The sequence below is a fragment of the Anarhichas minor genome, unplaced genomic scaffold (assembly GCF_050575085.1).
Source record: "Anarhichas minor isolate MPS153535 unplaced genomic scaffold, ASM5057508v1 ptg000041l, whole genome shotgun sequence".
Classification (NCBI taxonomy): domain Eukaryota; kingdom Metazoa; phylum Chordata; class Actinopteri; order Perciformes; family Anarhichadidae; genus Anarhichas; species Anarhichas minor.
In genome coordinates this window covers 1,337,879-1,358,858 of record NW_027466487.1, presented here as the reverse complement: position 1 = coordinate 1,358,858, position 20,980 = coordinate 1,337,879, and the positions used below count along the sequence as shown (strand labels likewise).

At 40.5% G+C, this 20,980-nt stretch overlaps 2 protein-coding genes across 2 annotated transcripts; one reads left to right on the top strand and one right to left on the bottom strand.

Annotated features, from left to right (window-relative positions):
- The first annotated feature begins 726 nt into the window (after window positions 1–726).
- spaca6 (sperm acrosome associated 6) lies at window positions 727–5,711 on the top strand. Its single transcript, XM_076109590.1, has 9 exons — window positions 727–2,466; window positions 2,579–2,665; window positions 2,826–2,897; window positions 3,142–3,165; window positions 3,251–3,328; window positions 3,803–3,906; window positions 4,495–4,648; window positions 5,318–5,498; window positions 5,639–5,711. Exons 1-9 carry the CDS (start codon window positions 2,253–2,255, stop codon window positions 5,709–5,711), a joined length of 987 nt encoding a protein of 328 aa, XP_075965705.1. The 5' UTR covers window positions 727–2,252.
- Window positions 5,712–18,573: 12,862 nt separating this feature from the next.
- Window positions 18,574–20,602, bottom strand: has1 (hyaluronan synthase 1). Its single transcript, XM_076109564.1, is given in 5 exon segments — window positions 18,574–18,604; window positions 18,606–19,244; window positions 19,342–19,474; window positions 19,605–19,830; window positions 19,919–20,602. Coding segments are annotated over 5 exon segments (1,713 nt in total).
- Between the last annotated feature and the right edge of the window lie 378 nt (window positions 20,603–20,980).

Here is a 20,980-nt window from a genome sequence, read left to right as displayed (position 1 = left end):
ATTGCTGCACTGCAAGGCAACAGATTAGTGTGGAGGAAATGAAGACAAATATGTGATGATTATGTTTTAATTGATCTGATTAGTTTTGCTTGTGATCTGCAGCAAGCAAGGAGACCAGTCGGTGCCGCAGAATCCAAATGTCAGATGAGGTTGTGTCTTTGTCTCGGTGCAGCGGCTCTGCGGTTCTTTCTTTAAATATGTTTTACCTCCGTGTTGCTTTTTTTTTGTACTTTGAATACATATTTAAAGCCTCCCTGTGTATTTTAATTTCTCAGTATGCCCCTCTGTCCCTGAGACCCTTAACCTGTGAGGTCAAAGCAGGTCACAGGTGAGGTCCTCGGGAACAGGGCTGCATTCAGTTTCAACGTCCTACAAAAAAAGGGGCATTTTTGTATGTAAATTATTACATGATGGAATTTTTTTCTCCCCAGAAAGTCGTGTGTTTTGTTTCCCTTGTTCTCACAGAATGTTTACAATACACGAAAACTCAGAGGATGCAAAGTCATGTTTTCTTCTAGCTGTAATTTATCTTAGTACCCATCTGTGGGTTTCTTCAGTACGTTGACTGTTTTCAGAATATGTTTACCTGTCATGATGATGATGAAGAAGAACACCCCTCCTCCTGCAGCACAGACACTCAGGGGGCCAACCCTATTGGCTGGCTTTGTGTTTATAGCCCTCAATGGGGGCTAATAGGAAGACAGCCGAGGGTTGTGACCCCGTCAGTTATGCCACTTTCAGAAAGAAATGTTATTTGTACATCATGTGCATGTTTTGTGCTTTGTACTGGAAAAGTGCCCTGTATTCCATCTCAGTATGTTAATAAAATATGCCAAAAAAGGTTGTAATGTATATTTTAATTTTTTTAAATACGTCTTTCTCACCCGAAAAACTCCACAGGTGTTAAATTTGCAATCTCAATTTCATTTTTCTACAGTTCATGCATTATATCTTTGCTACACTGAGCCAAAAGGCTGGATTTTTTTTTTACATGAAGCACCAGTTCTTAAAATAAGTGTAATTGAAAACATCTTGTGAAGATTATTTTGCTTCCTTTGACAAAACAGTGTCATCTTTCATATAAAGCCTTGTTTTTTTTTTTTTTTGTACAACTTGAAATTGTAATGATTATATTTATAAATGGTCATGAGAAGATTTTTATCAAAGTGCCTTGTAGCAACACATGCTCTCTCCAAATTGTAAAATGTACTCAAATGCACCACAGACACGTATTTGGGATTTTCCGCGTTGGACCGTCTGACTTTGTCAGTCCTGGAGCAGACTCTTGCCTAATATTGATTGGCTTGTCTGTGTGGAGACGGATGAATGCATTAGTACCCAGCTCACCCCGCCACTGGAAATATATTAAGTTCATGTATTAGGCACCCTGTCTGGTTGCCATGGAGATGCACGGGGAGTGAGGGACCAGGGAGGAGAGGGGGGGGGGGGGGGGGATGGGAGACCGAGTGGGGGATACAGGATGTGATGAGGCGGTCGACTTGATTTGTAGTCCCGTTCCCTCTTCCTCCTCCTCTGCCTCTGTCTGTCACTTACACGTCCTCTCTTGCCTCTTGCACCCTCTTTGTTCCTCCTCGCTTAATTTTCTCTAACATTATTTCACCACTACTTCTAAAATTTTCTTAACTCCACCAGCAAGAATATGCGCCGTCTCTCTCTCGCCGCTCATTATTCTATTGATGATCCTTTTGTTCTTTTTTTCTCTTCCTATTTGGCTTTGACTCTCCGTCTCGCCATCCCCACACCACCAATTAGACTTTTACTCTTTGTGTATTTCTTTTGAGTTTTCTTGCCAGCACGCTTTCCACTTTGTCCCTCGACTGCATAAGCATTTAACTCCCTCTTCATCTGCCCCTCTCCCCTCTCCCCTATACCGCCGCCTCCCACCTTGGCTCGCTCCATCTCTGAGCTCTGCAGTAAAACTGGTGCATTGAGGCAGCAGGAAATCGGGGGAGACAATAGAATGGAGGGAAGTATAGAGGGGAGTCTGTGATACTCTCCTTTCAAACTCGAGCATGTTGAGGAACCGGAGCAGAACATTTTTAACATCTTATGTTCAATTTCATGTGGGATATATGTACCTAAAATTCATATTCAAACCTTTGATTATTTTCAAAATACTGAATAATATGCATCCTTGGAATTTCCACAAGTGTGGTCACTATGAGCCCAGGATTTGAATATAAACAGTTTGTATAGAAACCTTTGTTTGAGTTTGTTGCTCATGCTGCAAAATGTGCACCTCTGCTTTGTGTCTCGTGTGCGTTAGCTTGCTGTTCGGGACCTCTCTGAGCTGCTTTCAGTGCTTTGTGGACGTTTCAGACGCTCTTCGCCTGTGTTGGGGTCACATTTTGACTGAACACAATGTTAGAAATGTTGACGAATGCTTCAGGAAGCTGGACCGTATATTCAATAAAAATGAGAGAGTGATTGAGGCTGCAAGAGTGGGTGCGGAAAATGATCTTTTTTGATACCTTTTTTTTTTTTATGTTTTAGAATTTTTCTTCAAGGCAAACACAAAAACATTATGTACACAGTAATAGCTGTGTCCCTCTTGCAGGTGGAGGTTACGACAAACAACTGAAAGATCTTCTGGATGCAGAAATCCTGCCCATGGTGGAAGAGTTCCACGAGAAGCTGAATAAAGGTAATAACTGCACAATTAAATGAGTCTTTAGAGCATCAGAATTGGTCCGAAACGGAGGAGAGTTAGAAATGAGATTTCAAAATGATGCCCTAAAGCACACAATTCACCAGTATGTGTTAAGCCAAATATTTCAGTCTTCCTCCTCCTCTCCATCCATCAGACACAGTGTATGAGGAAAGGTTGCAGACAGCAGCAGACAATTTCATCGCAGCTGCCTCCAAACTGCCTAGAGGTGAGACATGGTCCCCTTTTCCTTCATCTTTTCATCTTTGGTAAGGCCCATATTAGGTCATTACAGCTCCCTCAGATCTCTGTACTCGCTGTAATAAGCTAGTTACGGTATTACAGCCTTTCAAATACTGTGGAGAATAAAGGAAGCAGTCTGGTTGAACTGACTCATACCTCTGGATGTTGGCACTGAATCTGATAGAAATAGCATTTAGCAATCTAATTTAACTATCCTTTTGTTTTCACAGTCTCTGGATGCGTCCCTCCTTGTGGTTAGTGTATTTTTTTTTATCTCTTAAGTAACCGTCATTATTAACAAAATATCTTGTATCAGTGTTAGTTTCATGCACCCATCAGGTTTTCAGAGTGCAGGTGCAGTATATAACTGTGTTACCTGCCACTACGACTCCTGTGGATTCCCTCTCGACTGTCCATGTGAGTATTAATAAACCAACATATTGGGTTAGTGACACCGTTGCATCACAATTTCTAAATAGGAAAAGGTGTTCTAATCCAGACTTGACACATCCTTGCATAACTATATTCCCACGCTCATAAGCATCCACTCTTGATCCTTGAAATGCTCTTAGCAGAAAGTTGAAATTTGAAAAAGAGACCAAGGGAAGGTTTTATTTCCTCGCATTATATCTTTTGCATGGAGCCCCCAAGGTACTCTTTAAGTCCTTGGCTTCTTTATGCAAGGTGACAGTTGACTCCCACACAAGATGGTATTCATATCAACCCTGTACAGCACAGCCACTGTTTAGCATATCATCACTTTTACTCCATTCCTCAGAGACTAGGCTTAAGTATTATCATTAAGGAAGGCTCAGACTGCTAGAGCCCTGTGAATGTTATCTGTGCGTGTGTGTGTGTGTGTGTGTGTGTGTGGCTATATGTTTGTGTCAGTCAAAGAAATGAACGTAACGGAGAACAGTAGGAGCCAAATATGGTGCGAAGTGCCATTTCACTTACCAGACGACATCGAGGTGATCTGGAGTGTTGCAGAAGAGGTACGCCAAACAAACCCAACACAATAGAGGGTCAAGGGGCTGCTTAGTGAAGAAGTTACACCAGCACCTCCAAAGCTCACTATTCAACACATACAGTCTCATTTGTTTAACAAAATAATAAACGAAGTCTAAAAAGGACATTGTGGTATGTGTGTGTGTGTGTGTGTGTGTGTGTGGGACTAATTAGTGAGCTTTAGAAGTGCCGGTAGGTTGATGTTACCTGCTGACAAATTCACACTAGCTTTTCCCCCCTATTTTCGGTCTTTACGCTAAGCTAACTGGCTGCTGGTTGTAGCCAGTTATATGGCCTCACCAATGGGCTATCCTGACTTCTCACGGTTAAGGCCTAACCTGAACCAATCGTCTCTGCCGAAAGCAGGGCGGGTCTTGTGAAGAAATACATTGGGATTCATAATTACGCTTACTAGAGTGGCATCAATCTTCTCATCTAACTTCCAGCAAGAAAGTGAATACCGGTGTATTCCCTAAAACTATTACGTCAGCACATACAGTATGAAATCTGTCTTTGCATCCTTGCAGATTATCATAAATGATCAGAATTTGTAAAAATGTATGCCTGGACAGGAGAAAACCCAGCAGGTGGACCAGTTCAAAGAAGTGACTGCGGGGGTGGACATGCTCTATTCCATCCCTTCAACCAGCTTGCAGCATCAGGGCACCTACAAGTGTGAGATCTACTCAGGCCAACACTCCATTGTCAGGCTTTACTACTATCTCACAGGTAACTAGATACACCACTTTTAGGAGAAAGAATTGGAAACTGTGATTAGTACTGATGAATGGGTGGACAAAACAACTCCTTCACACTTAAGGAGAGAATATGCGTAGAAGATACAGATGCAGTATGAATAGATGCAGCATAAATAGGGTTAGAATATTGAGAATAGCTTTGGGGGGGGGGAAATCGGAAGCCACAGTATAAACAAATTGAAAGTAAATTGGAAGCATGGAGAAAATATCATTCCTCCATTCCTAAGAAATATTGACAGTTGAAACAAAATGGAGGCCACCAATGAAATGCATTGGTACGTATGTATGTAAATGAGTGGATTCTTATTTATGAATATCAATATATAGATATGCATAATCATACAGCTTTGCATAAGTGCATAATATGCACTGTATCAGTACATATGTATCTTTCCTAAGCATCTATGTAAATTCTTACTAGGCTTCATTGCATTAAGGACAGACTTTTGTTTTCTTTTACTTTTCTTCTTCTCTATGACAAATAGTTTCAAATTAATGTCAAAGTATAAATAAAATGTTTTTACTCAATAAACTGTGGTTTTCTTTTATCACTCTCCCCATTTCTTCCTCATTACTTGTTGTTTTCTGTCCTCAATGTGAGTTGAAATTCTCCCCTGTATTCTTTCTCTCTCTGTCTAAGTGACCCCCCAGGTTGTGGAAGGCCACACAGAGCTGCAGGAGATATTCGACCTGTCTCTGCTCCCAGAAGGACGGTTACTCCCCGAGCCTGCTGGTTCGCCCCCCTCCCTCCTCCTCCCCTCGCCACCGCTTCTCACTGCCTGTTTAACTGCTTTGCTTCTGCTGCTGTTCCTCTCCCTGGGGTAAAACATATCTTTTATTTCTACAATATGAGACACAAACAGCAAAGAACCTTATAAATGTGAAGTCAAGCTGCACCCGGCGAAGGCAGATAGTAGTTGGTATCATATACTGATTTACACTTTATCCTTATCTGTTGCAGAGCTCTGTATTGGTTAACAAAGCCAGAGCAAACGCATCATGCTGAACATGGAGATGAGGATTTGGGATTCTGAGAGTTGGGAAGATGCATGTAGTGCAATAAAGGCATTTCATCAATCCTCTGGTCTTCCATAGAGCCTTACGTCATAGTTTACAGAAAGCCTGTGTGTGACTCCTTCCACCACTAGAGGGCAGGATACTAATGTCTATCAGTGGTGCCCGGGCTGCACTGAACTGTATGAAACAACCGCAACTATGCTCATTTGAGTGTTACAGTTATGGAGAGTAACTAACGAGGTTAACTCACTTACTGTAAGTACAATTTTGAGATGCTTGTAGTACAGAAATACAGAAAACGTTTTACTCCTCTACATTCATCTGACCGCTGAAGTTACTTGCCGCCTTTCATGTTTTGATTTGGCATAAAAAACATATGGTGAGCTTGTAAAATGTTTTTGATTACACTGTGTAGTTAACGTAAGCTCCGCTTCAACCAGCTACAACAATTATGCTGCATTAAAATGCTTTTAACCCTCCTATACTTTTGGGCTCAATTTGACCCCATTCAATGTTTAACGTCTCCAAATAAATGATTGACATCATTTGTTTTTGCTTCATATTTAATGACTTTTCCTAATTTAATGGGGACAACTGGAAACATAAAATGATCATGATGATATGCTTTCAATGTCCTGTACGCATCAGTGTTCTTTGGGCTCAATTTGACCCCAGGCTGTTTTAGCTGTATAAAACATATAAGAAATATCAACATTTTACACACATTTGTTTTGGTTGTTTTGGTCACTATAACATGCAATTTTATAATCTTCAAAAAGCTTTAGGGCCCGAACCTAACATAACCATAACTATAGTAGTGCGAGAACCACTGATAGTTAACACGACATGGGGGAGGGGAAAACGTCATTCTCGCGAGAACTTTGATATTTCCCACGTAGTGGGGGCGGGAAAATATTGTTTCGGTGAAGATATTGATCGGGGTAGAGCAAACATATAAAAGCTTGCACAGCAGCCTTCTAAACCATTTATCTTGGTGCTCTGTGTGCTCTCTCTCAACTGAAAATTACTTCTAAGGAAAGGTTGTTTTTTTTTTTACATTGGGTTGCTCATTTTGGCAGGAGTGTACAAGTCAAAAGGCGAAGCAACAGCAAGCCTTTGGGCTGCTGACACTGGAAGGGCAATATTTCCAGCCAGCATGTCTCTAAACACATTCCATGTTTTCTCCCGTGTCATACGCTTTGATGACAGAGAAACAAGGCAGGGCCGACGAGAGCGTGACAAACTCGCATCAATACGGGATGTATGGGACAAGCGGGTTCAGCGATTACCCTTTCTTTACAATCCAGGCCCCCACGTGACTGTGGATGAACGTCTGGTTGCATTTCGTGGGCGCTGTCCCTACAGACAATACTGAAATAAATTGTGTTTGTTTTTCCTGGGGTCAAATTGACCCCAAACATAATACATGTTACTATTCTTGATAACAGAAATTGTTTTTCGTTCCAAATATTATAGATAACAAAAATATGTACTTAGAAATAATATAAAGCCGTTAATTAAAACACCAAAAATATATCTCTTTCCAACTTTAGGTCAATCAGCGAGATTTTATGGTGATCTGCATATTTCTCCATAGATAAGATATTTCTCCATAATACCTCCATAAGAGGTATTCTGGATGTACATAAAGTACCTGACACATAACCTTGGGTAGCAATTTTATAATCATTTTCTGGAGGTTTAAATTGCTGGGGTCAACTTGACCCCAAGGATAATCGAAATATATCCAACACTCTAAAAGGTACCCTTCTGCATAATATGCTTTTGATATGTTGTGAACATTTTTGCCGTTGTGCAGTGTTCTCCAATTACCATCAAATGTAATATCCCACAAAACAAATTGATGCAGCCACCTGAGACAGTCAAGCCTTCAGGTGACCACAAGGAGGCAGCAACACACACACTACGTCCCATGTTAGAAAGCACAAGAAGAAGAAGACATCCTCGACCTCTCAGGGGATATTTAGCTTGAACTTTGTTGCTACATTTTCATTGTGTCACATCGGGGCTGTGGTACAGAGAATATTTGGTTGCTAAAATTAAATACAACATCCCCAAACACAAATCTGAATCATATGTGAGGATGGGGAAGTACATATGTTGCAAAACACATCTTTACTGAGAATGTGACGCTTGAGTCACACTTACATACATATATTTGCCAACAACTTATTTGTTAGAGTGGAAACCAAAGCTGAAAACCCTCTGACGTCATAGCCAGCCTTTATGGACCAGTCAATCAGAGTGAGAGTAATTAAACGTTACATAACATATTCTCTTTATCCTTTTGTAAGTTAGTAAATTGAGTGATTTTATACTTTGCTTCTCCTTCAAAAAAGGAGCGGCAGGCTATACCTGGTTGCTTCGGGTCAGTTTGACTTACACTCCATTCTCCCTATCACTTTTTTTCCCAACACATTTTCCATTTATATTGTTGATTACATGAAGAGATTACCTGCATTGACATGATTTTTTTTTTTTACATGACACGAGGGGTCAATATTAGATCGTGAACGATTAATATGTAATGCACAGTTTGCCTTCCTGAAAGATACATTTTTAATGTTTTATTGAAAACTCAACTCCTTTGCCACTGTTGTGGTGAATATGGCGAATGTTTTCCGACACATGTATATTTACCGTATATAGTTCCTCACTCGCACAATAGTGAGGCAGACTGGATTATCTAGCTAACAGAGGTATAAATAAATAATAACAGAAAACAACTGAGAAAATAGGAAGTCTGAGAAAGTGAAACATAAAAAGACAATTAAAGGCAGATGTGTTGAATTTCAGAAATGTAGTCCTTGGATTTAAAGCTCAAGTACAAAAAAATTAAAATAAATATTTTTACAACAAATTTTCAGATTTTAAAGTCTTTTGTGATTCTGGAAGAGTTTAGTCAGTCTGAGAAAATAACCCAGATGATGTCATCAGGGTTATCTCAGAGTCTGAAAGAAATGTGCATTTACAAAGGCTTGTATTATTGTGTTCAAAAGTATTAAATGTAAGAAGTTTACTATAGTATTTATTGAAGGGCTGTTTTGCATTCGGGGTTTATATTTGTCTGGTAACAGGGAGAGCTACCTTGTGTTTTTGAGTAAACACTATGCACTTTTTGTCACTGCACACAAAGATATGACTTCGTATGTGCTCTAAAGACAACACATGTGCCTAGTTCCAGACCTTTGAGTGCTCCCACTCCACCGAGGTTGACTGATTGGTCTGGCATCAAGGCATAAACCAGGGATTTCCCCATTTAAAGACTAATCGAACCAATGACTGCCGTGGGAGGGGGACTAACAATTAGCTAATCAGCCCCGTGGGAGTGGGACCCACACAGCCGTCAATCTGTTGTCAGCTGTGCGCCTAACCAAGGAGTAATCACAACAACAATAGAGACCGCTAACATTAACGCTGCTATCGAGGCTGTTCTAAAGCGATTAAAAGTACAGATTACTTTGAAATCCGAACAGAACTCTGCTTTGAAGGCATTTATTCAAAGGGCATGTGTTATTTGGTGTATCACGGCCCCTCTTCTCTTCTCGAGTCTTCCTCTCGTTTGGGATGCTGAATAGTAGATTTTAATTTGATATGACCCCCTTGATTCACAAATTTATTTTACAGATACGGTGTGTCCTCTAAATATCGCCAGGCAACCTAGGCTGCTTCTGTTTGTTTTTCTTTATCTTTTCTCTTTTTACTCACTCCACTCCCTTCTTAAAATACCAACACAAAGTATGTTGTCATGACCACACATCTCTGTCGACTCAATGTGACGTCAGAATCAGGCGGACACGTTGGTCTCTAGTGCTTGTGACCGATTCAGATGCAGTATAGACCTTATACTCCAGATTACCATGAACCATATTGCCCATCCTGTTACTTTGTCATTGGTACTTTTTAACTGAATGTGTTACGAACAGAAACATATTTAAACTGCATGCCACCAATGCTTAATGTTCATCTTTGAGCTACAGAGTAATTTCACTTTGAGTGAGATCACAGACAACAGTCAGTCGGTCTCCATATAAAGACAACAGCGTGTTTATAGCTTGTGAACTTTAATCCTCAGTAAATTAGAGAAAGCGTAGCAAACAATCATGTTATTGATGAATGCTCTGCTACAAAATAGTTTACCTCTTTCTTAATAGTTACATATTTGCTAAGAACCTCTTGTTCTAATAACAGGGCAGGCTGGAACAGTGGTTGGTGGTTCCAGGTACAAGAGGGAGGCATCAGACAACTCAGGCACAGTCTGCTCTTGTCAACCCACACCAATACAGTACCTGCCTTTTGCTGGAGACCACCCATTCTTAATGCAAAAGGGACTCAGGAATGATAAAGATAACACACTACATCAAATGTTTCCACTGCAAGACCAAGTAATAAAAAAAGATTTCACATTTCACACGCTTGATGTTAGAAAATCGGAGGTTATAAGTCCAGGTCCACAGTTCCATCCCCCTAAAAATGATCACATTTAAGAATAATGTCTAATAGAGTCTAATAATACCACTAAACTTTAGTTAAATACTTAATATTTCTCAGTCAGTTGTTGGTCCACCACTTTGGTCAAGAGTAAAAAAAAAAAAAAAATCGAACTAACTATTGACCATTTCACAGTTGTAAACATTCTAAATGTGTCCCACTTTATTGCCTCTTGCAGTGCATGAATATACAAAAGAAGGAAGGGTCAATACGTCATCCTGACAGTATTCTAGTGTTTGTGCCAGACATTGGTGCCAGTTCTTCTGAATTTAATGAGAGGACATGGCGAATCCCACTAAAAAAACATCATATCTGTCTTGTTTTGACTGTAAATATGCTTCCAAAAAAAAAAAAAAAATGGTATCTATTTGTGCGTCTTTGTTTTCCTTGTTATGGCTCTGCCAGCAACGGAATATAGCTAAACTCAAGTTAGCTACATTTTGATGTATATCCAAACAGGGCAGCGCCAACCTATTATCGCTGACTAGACTGTGATTATAACCAGATCAATGGTTATAATGGCCTTTCAGTAAATATAGGACTTGACCGTATGCTACAATGCATGCAGTTTGCCTCAGTGATTTCCATTCATACTAGTCATCCAGCCTGTGTTATTAGCTAGCATACCCCTAAGTCATGACAGCGATTAAGCTAGAGAGGCTGCTCAATTTGCTTTCACTCTCCAATCCTGCCGCTCCCTGTCTATTTCTCTTACACCTTCACAAGGGTTATTGCTTACTAAAGTTAACGGTTATATCTCCAAATGAATGAAGGATGCCTTAACAGAGATATTGCTGGCTAACGTTAACTAATCAAAGGGCAAATGCTAACTTAGTTCACTGAAGAGCAATAAAGTAACAAGTACCGGGTATAAAAATTGCCGTCAACTAACTGACAGAAATGGACAGACCTGGCTAACATTAGCTCTCCTAAAAGTTATTAAATATCATTAACAGCTGGTTGGTTGGTAGATGGTGGGTTAGTTACTGATAACAAAGGCGCTCAATTTCAATCAAATACATGTAGAATACCATGGCTTGGCACCAATGTGAGTTCCGTGGATTAATGACCTTTCTACTTTTCTATATCCGTGGTTGCAGTGTATGTGAATGACAGTAGCTGACAGGAAGTAGACATGGACCCAAGTTGTTGCCGTTTAAACGGTCTGTAGGATGTAATGCTATGACGTTTTGGACGGACGTTCCCAGAGAAGGAATCCTAATGACTTTGGCAACCCCCTTACATTTCTTTAAGCACCTCCAAGAGGTTGGCATTTTTGGATTGTAGTCAAATGTTTTGACATTTACTGGATGGATTGAAGTACAATTTGGTACATCTACACAAGGTGCCCAGAGGATGAATGCTTATAATTTTTGTGATCACCTGACTCTATGCCCTCTATCTCTAAGCAGCTTCACAGAGCCACTAGTTCATTTTAAAAAGACTGTATACATGTAATAAGCAGAAATTGACACGTGTAGCTGGATTATTTTTTCGTAGGATATCATAGGAACCATTGTATGAGGATACGTTGTCATATTACAGCGTAAGTGCTAAAAAAATATAACTGATTACACCTGAAGCCTTAATGTCTGGGTGCTTCTTCTTTTCCTCCCTTTCCATGTAATAATTTCATTTGAAGAATCTGATGGCGCCTAAATAAAACCAGTCTGCTGATAGCTTGGGAAGCCCACAGTAATCCTCCCTAAATTAATGATGTCTTATCTGTGGAGGAAATACAGTGTGAGGACTGACTGGGACCTCCGAGTCTTATAAAGCACTTGTGGAGCATCTAAATATAGTCAGACATGACTCAACACTCCGCTTGTCATTTAATGGGCAGATTGCTTGTATTTTTTTCCACTGGTTTCCAAGGAAACCAAAATCAGGCCTCTTGACACTTTACTGTATCGGCCCCAACTCACTGTAAGCTGGTAGTTTTCGACAGAGGGGAGTGCCTGCGAGGTAAAAAGCATCACTGAGTTTTTACGTCATCAACGTTCCTTCAGCAGATCTCACATTTGTCAGAGCCATAAATCTCTCCTTTATGTCAGAGTTCTATGTAAAAAGGTGTGACTCCTTTTCTTAGCCTGTAACTTTGAACTGTTTGAGGCTTTCATTCTGGTTTATGATATGGTACGCCCATCATGTACACCCATCACAATAGAAGTAAGCAATCAGCGTACTTATCTGCGTGTTTAGCTCCAACACTTTAAATACGATATTATATAGAAAAAAAGACACGATGACGTCAAAGTTTCTTTCCACTAGAGCAGACCTTTGGCAAATATGTGTTATAATCGTTACCCTTTGGTGTTTCTCTGCCCCAGGTATATTTGTCATAAACAGTATCTCAGGCAGAAATTATCTGGTTTTGATTAGAACTCTGAGAAGTGACCAACTCCATTCTGACCATTTTTTTAAAAACTACACTGACTAGCATGAGGACATTTTAGCATGTTGTTATTTCTTAGACAGTGCCGGAGGTTCAGGTAATAATTAATCTCATCAGTGTAGTGAAGTAACATTTCTTTTAATTGACACATTCATTTTAATTTTTGGGAAATGATGCTCAGTGCCTCTAACAATTCCAAGAGGGGACGACGGCTTCATCTCAAAAACAAAGTGACATGTTTCTGACTGATTCCTCCAGACAGTGACTTCAAAAGGTTTGGGGAAAGTTGTGGGCTCCGATTGATGTCCATGAATGAATGAATGCAGCTTCAAACAAAATGTGTTTTTGCGCAAGTTCCAGTAAATGATGGCCACCAGTATGAGTGTGCATGCTGCAGCTGACCCTGAGGTCGTCACATGAAAGCTGTCTCGACAAACTGAGGCAACACCCTCAGCCTAATTTGTCCAAATACCGTGCGCCAAAAATGACTATGATCTAACAGAGTTCTTCATTTTTATTCCGTAATTGCTTCATTGTCTCATGTCTACCTCTTTTGGGTTCATTTTTTGCAGTACAGAAAGGAGTAAAAGGAAAATACCAAACTATAGACTAAATCTTTGAAAATACTGCATTGGTAATGCAAACCACAAGCCACAACAACAAAACAACAACAAACTTGTAGGATGTTGTTGTTTTGTGTTGCTGTGTTGAGCAAGAACATGTAATTATCCATAATCGTGTATTTTAGTAACCCATGTAGTACTGATTTATCTACCACAGTGTGTATCATCTTATATTAATCATGACGCAATAAGTTTACATGTTTTCTGGAGCAACTGCAATTTGGTGGGAAAGTATCTCTGTAAATTGCAGCTTCTTCTAAGACAACACTGCTCAGGCGAAATGAGACCGGAAAGAGTTTCGTGCTGAAGGTGGAGCAACGCATACTTTTCCTCCCCATTTGTAAGGGATCAAACTTGAACCCCAACATGTGCGTCAGAGATGGCGGCCCAGACAGGGTGTGGGGAGGACAGGCTAATTGAAAACAGACATGAGTGGAAGTGATGTTTGGCTTCGTCAGACTCTTGGTTTGGTCCCAACATTTTTCTTTACTCCTTACCATGACTCATTAAGCGCTGTAACTGTATAGAAATCTTTTTTTTTTTTTTTTTTTGTAAATCACCTCAGACCTCTGAGAGCCACATTTGCTGGTTTACAGTTTGGGCAAAGTATCCATGGTAGAATGTTGCTATTGAGACTAAACATGGGATCATATTTTGAAATCTGATGAGTAACGTTGATGCTGCTCTTGAGGAAACAGACACTTTTACTCATGTGAGAAAAAAGATTTGTCTGCCAAACAGTTGTTTTAACCACGGTCGGAAATTTTGACTCACTGACTATCAGGCAGATAGGGCGGAAGGGTTTCCTGATGAGCCCATGGTATTGTCATCTAGTCAAAGACGGCCGATGCACAACAGCAGCTAAGTGGCAGTGGAGAGGAGAAATTCTAATTAGAAGCATATATTAGGATGCCTTAGATGACCATAATATTATAAGTTGTAGTCTGACTTCCATCAGTTGCACTGAACAGAAACAACTCTTCTCGGAGCCTCATTTGTCACCAGGATGAACAGTGATATAGGAGAATATGAATGTAACTTAAGTGAAAGTGCTGATCAATCAGCAAAATGTACTTTAAGTACAATAAAAAGCACTTATGCAGAAAAAAGAGTCCTTGTGATATTTCTACTTTTATAACTGCTACTATCATTCTCATTCTACTATATCCGCTGCTACTGTTGTTTGTTATAGTAATCATTTTTCTGTTACTATTTCTGCTCCTACTGCTCTCATTATATATATATATATATAATTTCTGTCATTTGAATTGATTATGTTGTAATTTTATTATGTTTTTTATTCTGTACGCATCACATCTGTTGCACTTCTGTCCCTCCTGGGAGAGAAATCCCTACTCGGTTGCAATCCCTGAGGTTTCTTCCATTTTTTGTCCCAGTTAAAGGTATTTTTTGGGAGTTTTTCCTTATCCGATGCGAGGGCCCTGGGACGTACAATGTCTTGTACATACTGTATTGCTAATGGCTATCTAAGAACACAAGTATAATGTCCTTGTGAGTGTATGCGCCCGTGGACTCATTGCTGTATATACAATTATATAACAAATCATATTCAAGCACATTTCCTCTCATTGTTTATTTAATCCTTATTTTGAACTAAGTTGTCATTATGAACATGAACTTTCCATTGGGAATCATCCTCATCCACACCTAACATCAGAATGTAGATCATTTATCCTAAGCCCAGAAACGTAAAGATGATTGACTGAAGGGCACTAGACATTTGAAAAAAGAAAAGCTCTTTGGGTGTTGATCTGTTTGAGCAACCGGTAACACCTTGTTCATGACCTTATTTTTGTATTGAACATAAATATTTATTTAGTCCTGCATAAGTTTTGCATCAATGGGATTGTGACAGCTCTGCTCCTCCTATAAATGACAGCTCCACATTCGTTTGTTAGTATTACAAAACAAGGAGTTGTTCTTGTTACACCTTTACGGCTCGCCAAAATGCTATAAGCAAGAACTGCACTCTACATGTAAGGCCTTAATATTTCCATTTAAAACAGAGATCATAGTTTCTCATAAAGTCATATCATTCATTTGAATGTGATTTTAAAAAAACTGCTGTCCCCCCTCGGCTCATATAACTGGTTACAGGTTGCCTGCCTTGCTTAAAGATCCTCCTAATCCCCGGAGCTTCATACTGATACTGAGCATGTTATTTACATTATTTTTACACTTCTTAAATCATACGAGACACAAGCGTCTTAACTCCAAATGGAATATTGTTCTATTGAGCTCCGTTTAGGTTTTATTGGGAGATATTAACTTTTTATGGAAGGTCTATATGTAAAGTAATGAACTTTTCCCCAAATGTGAATTTACTCGCATCACAAGATGACAAATTTCACAACACACAACACCATAAGAGATATAATAATAATATACCTCATGAATAAATACTCAAGCTAAATTGTTTTTGGAAAAAAGAAAAAGCCACAAGGCTGCCAGAAAAAAATGAGAGTAGGGATGGGAAAGGTGCGAGCACACTATATATAGAATAATAAATATATAATCAAATAATGATAAATCATCTCAGAACATCCATCCGCTAAAAAAAAACGAGCCTGTCCACTGGGGTTTTCAAATGGTCTTAAGAGGCAGGGGAATATATTTTCTAGATTACAAAGCAAAATAAAAGAAGAAATGAATGTCTTAGGTGATCTTCCTATGATTAGTGTTTGAATCAATATTGTGGCATCAACAACAACCTTCGTTGTTCGTGTTAAGTGACCTGAAATAGACAGAACATATTATTTATAGTTAATTTCAGTCACAAGTAAACCCAAGTTTACACAACTAAACCACCTATTCTGTGAGGCTGTCTACCAGCAAACCATGTGAGAAAAACCGTGCATGTTGCCTACATGGAAACATCTCCTTTCTTGTCTTCTGATCAGAATGTACTTTGCACCCAAATCTGTGACTTTACATTGTGCTTATTCTTGTAACTTAGCCTGACCCCACATCTGCTAGACTGTTCTTTGTAGATTTCAGTTCAGCCTTTAACACCCTACAGCCTCATGTTCTCCTGAATAGACTGCAGCTGATGAATGTCAACCCCTTCACTATTAAGTGGTACAACTCATTCCTCACCAACCGTACCCAGCAGGTCAGGGTGAACAGGACCTTGTCTGAACCCTTGACCATCAACACCGGAGCCCCCCAGGGGTGCGTCAGTTCACCAGTCCTGTTCACCTTGTACACAAATGAATGCACATGCAGCACTGCTAACAATTGCATGATCAAGTTTTCGGAAGATACAGCCATCCTGGGTCTCATGTCTGGCACATCGGATACAGCTGTGTACACACATGAGATTCAGAACTTTGTCCAGTGGTGCGACAAACACTTCCTCATCCTCAACATCAGGAAAACAGAGGAGATGGTATTCGAGCCCAAATACATTGGAGACCACTCACCAGTGGTTATTCATGACCAGAACATAGCACAGGTTGACTCCTACAGATACCTGGGCATACACATTGACAATAAACTGACATGGAGTGTTCAGGTAGAAAATGTCTGCACTAGGGTCCAACAGCAGCTACACTTCCTTCGTAGGCTGAGGGTCTTTGGTGTCAACCAGAAAGTCTTGCTCCTCTTCTACCACGCCATAGTTGAAGGCGTTCTGCGGTTTGGCATCTCGGCCTGGTTTGGCAACCTCAGTGTACAGCTGAAAGCCCAGATCACCCGGCTAACACAAAGAGCCATGAAAACCATGGGAGTCAGACAGCATCCCACACTCCAGGCCGTCTCTGATGAAACTATCATCAGACAGGCTCAGAAGATTATTTCAGACCCTACTCATATCCTCCACCCTGAATATCAGCTTCTTCCCTCGGGCAGACGCTTCAGAGTCCCCCAGTGCAGGCTCAACCGCTTTAAGAACTCCTTTGTCCCCTTGTCCATCAAAGCCCTAAATGGCAAGCTAGCCAGAGCTTAACCCCTGTAACACCGATTTTTATTTATTTTTATTATCTTAACTATACACTACTGGTGCGTTGTACAACGGGCAGTGTGAAATGTATTTGTTGGCTGGTGGCAGTCTTTTGCATGTACTGTAGGTACTGTGTGTGCGGGTATGTGGACTGGCGACAGTCTGTGTATGTAATGTATTATTTGCATTGTTCAGCAGACACTGTATGTATGTTTCCAAGACAAATTTCCTTCGGGACAATAAAGTCTATCTTATCTTATCTTATCTTATCAGTACAGTCAAGATTGTAACTTTGATTATGTACAATTTGGACATTCACGGCCCACTGATGTTAGTAAATATGCTCCGGAGGCTGGTGTGTAGCGCGAAGCCTAATTTGAGGTCAAATTATATTTTGCCTTGCTTATCAGTGTGTGGCCCTTATACTGTATTATGTAATTGTACATTGATTTACCAAGTCAAGTTTTTTGTTTTTCCCTGTATATAATGCAATCTTGATTCAAAGAGAACAGGACAGTACACATTAGTAAAATATTTTATTTTTTCCTTTCTATACAAGTTCCCAAAACCATAAAAAAAAATTCCGGCAATTTCCAGGCATGTAATATGACACTGAACAACGTGCATGTTACACACATCCTTAGAGTAGGTACAGCAACTACATAAAGGTTTCATGTTTCAGTAAGATACTCCATATTTTGATCCACTGCCATCATCAACATTGTCCAGTTTTCTCATAGAGGTACGGTTTATTTCTCTCTGCTTGTGCATTTTTCCTACTGCGCAATACTTCAACTGCCATTTTCAAGTAAATGTGCAATGCTGCAGAAAGTGTCATCCAGGATCCAGTGCAATAACAACAACAGTGGTACATGTATGGTCATAGACCGACACAGTCAAGCAAGTGGAGTTCATTGTGTTGTTAAAGTAATCTACTGTACATTCACATACGTGGACATATTGTCTGAATATTTTTAAAAATATATAAACCAAGATATATTGCCCACACCTTTAAATACTTTTTTTTAAATCTAAATTGCAATTTTCCCAACTTGAGATATCCTGAACAAATATCTGATGGAAAGCGATCTCGTCCATAAGAGAAAACCTGAGAAGTGCATGGGCTCAAAAGCCCTCAGTACAGTTTCCTTGAAATGTGCAATACCTCCATATGAATCAAACATTTGCCGTTAAATATATTCATCAATATAAACAATATTCATTCTTTTTTTTTTTTTAGGTTCGATGGTTTAGCTGCATACCTGTCCATTATTTAATGACATCTTAGACAAAATAAATAAATGAAACCCACTTAATATAATAAGGTCAGTGGTTGAATTTTAATAAATTATTATCCTTCTCTTAGTTCTTCACAGGTCCATTTGGATCTACACACTCAATGTGTAACTTTGGACGCGTACATGACTTGCGGAACCACACCCAGTAGAGGGATATCATAAACAGCCAGTAGCACGTGTATGCCACAGAGCCAAAGATGATAAACCTAGTCTCTAGTATCTTGGCTTCAGTGAACCAGTCCTTTTGACTCTCCTCGTAAATTCTGTAACCAAGCCCACTTAGTAAAATGGCTACCCACACTGACAGAGGGAGGAGGGGCATGTAGTTTCCAACAATCTTACGTCGGCCTGATGTCCCCCAGCTGCTTTTGTTCATGGTGATAATGGCAAAGTACTTAGCAGGCAGCAGGCTGGTCATGTACAGAGCCGAGTAGAGGGACATAAACACCATCACCATGTCTTTGCGCAGGATGCAGGCGTAAGCCGCTTTCACCAGCCCAATCAGCTGGATGCAGCACAGGATCCAGAGGATGTCCCACAGCGTGCCTGTCCAGAACAGCTGGATGATGGTGGCGGTGACGAAGAAGGGGAAAATGCCTGAGACGATGGACTCGTAGGTCATCCAGAGGTGGTGCTTGTGCCACCACATTGCATTGTAGAGCCACTCACGGAAATATGATTTTGTCCAGCGAGTTTGCTGGTTGAGCCAGCGTAGAAACTGAGCAGGTGTCTCCGTGTAGCATTTGGAGCGGGCTGTGTATCTAAAGGAAATGGCAAAAAAATAACATCTATGAAACCTTTATCATGACAGCAAAGATTGCACTATCAAGATAGTTGCGTCTGATGCAAGCATCTTACTTTGTTGCAAAGCCCATGCTCAGCATTCGGTTGGTAAGATGTCTGTCGTCACCAAATGTGCAGTGACTTCCCAAAAACGTCTGATTGTACCAGGACTCCAGAAACTGCTGGAGGAGATTGTTCCTGTACAGACCTTTGTGGAACAATTCAGGAATTAGTTACAATGAGTTACAAGAATGCATTAAAGCCATGACTACCACTGCTTGACATGTAGAATGATTACTTTGACCAATGTCAGAGGGGGGAAAATGTATTTTCCTTACCCAAAGGACCACTTATGCAGGACACACAGTTGAAGTAGGACTGGCAGGACCTTTCGATGTTGAAAGCCATCCAGTACCTCAGACTGCTCATGAAGCTGATGTAGGACTCTTTCAGGTTGAGGATCATCACATCTCCTCCAACAGCACCGTACTTGGGGTTACTTTCCAACACTTTGCACAGCTCCACGGTGGCCAGAGTGTCCAACTTGGTGTCTGAGTCACACACCTGGGGGAGGGAGAAAGAAAGTCTCATTCTTAAAAAATGTTTACAGTAAAAGTTTCTTAACATGAGGAATATGAATTCTAATAGATACCTGTATGAAGTCAACTGATGACCCGAGTGCTTTAAACGCGGTGTACATCACCTCCCGCTTGCCGCCCCACTTCTGCATGATGCACACGCAACTCTTGCTCTGGATCAGCTGCTCTACCTCTTTTCGCTGTGGATCCTCAACTATGATATGATCAGCATCCTTTCCTGGGCCCATTTCCACATCCTCCTGGGCCTGGGTGGGGTCCCATGTATGGTAGTTGTTCCTCCACACACAACAGCCAGGGTCCATGTCCGCAAACACCTCCCTGAACATCTCCATCATATACCGGTCATCGTCTGTGTTCCCGTCGATCACCATGATGATGCGGAGCAGCTCAGCAGGATACTTGAGGGCCCTGATGGAGTTAAGGCATTCTCTAAGATAGACAGGGTCCTCCTGGTAAGCTGAAATAGTGAAGCCAATGGTTTTGGTGAAGGTGCACGGGTGTGTGAGAGCTTTCATTCGACGGTGCTCAATAAAGGCGAAGAAGCTCTGGACCAACATGTGGAGCGAGAGGAGTAGTCCATAAAAGCCAAAGGAGATGATTCCATACATGGAGGTCACTAACTGGAAACCGTTAACGTATGCCCACACCATCACGCCCAGGACCACCAGAGCAAAGGTGAATGTGAAGATGGTGCGGAGTATTGAGCCAAGCTTCTTCAGTAAAGGTTTCAGCTCCATTGTGCTTCTTTACCTAACAGAGCACAAAAACACCACATATATGGTTTAGTCATAGGGTATAGCTTGTATGTGCGTAAAGGATTCCTACTGGTCTTTGTCATGCTAAAAATGTATGCAGACACTCATTGTGGTTTTGGGGAAAAGGGTGTTTTAAATGGAGTTGTTTTATGTGGACTGTTGTAAGACATGTTAAGAAACAAGTTGGAAAATAATACAGCTGGCATACACAAAGCTTTAAGCTCAAGGCTAATGTTTTTTGTTTTGACTCCTTATTGCCAAGACTGTTAAATGTGAATATCACTGACAACTGTGCCCTATAGAAACACATGTAACAGTTTAGGTAATTTAATAGCAATAACATAGAGGCTCAGAGGGTCC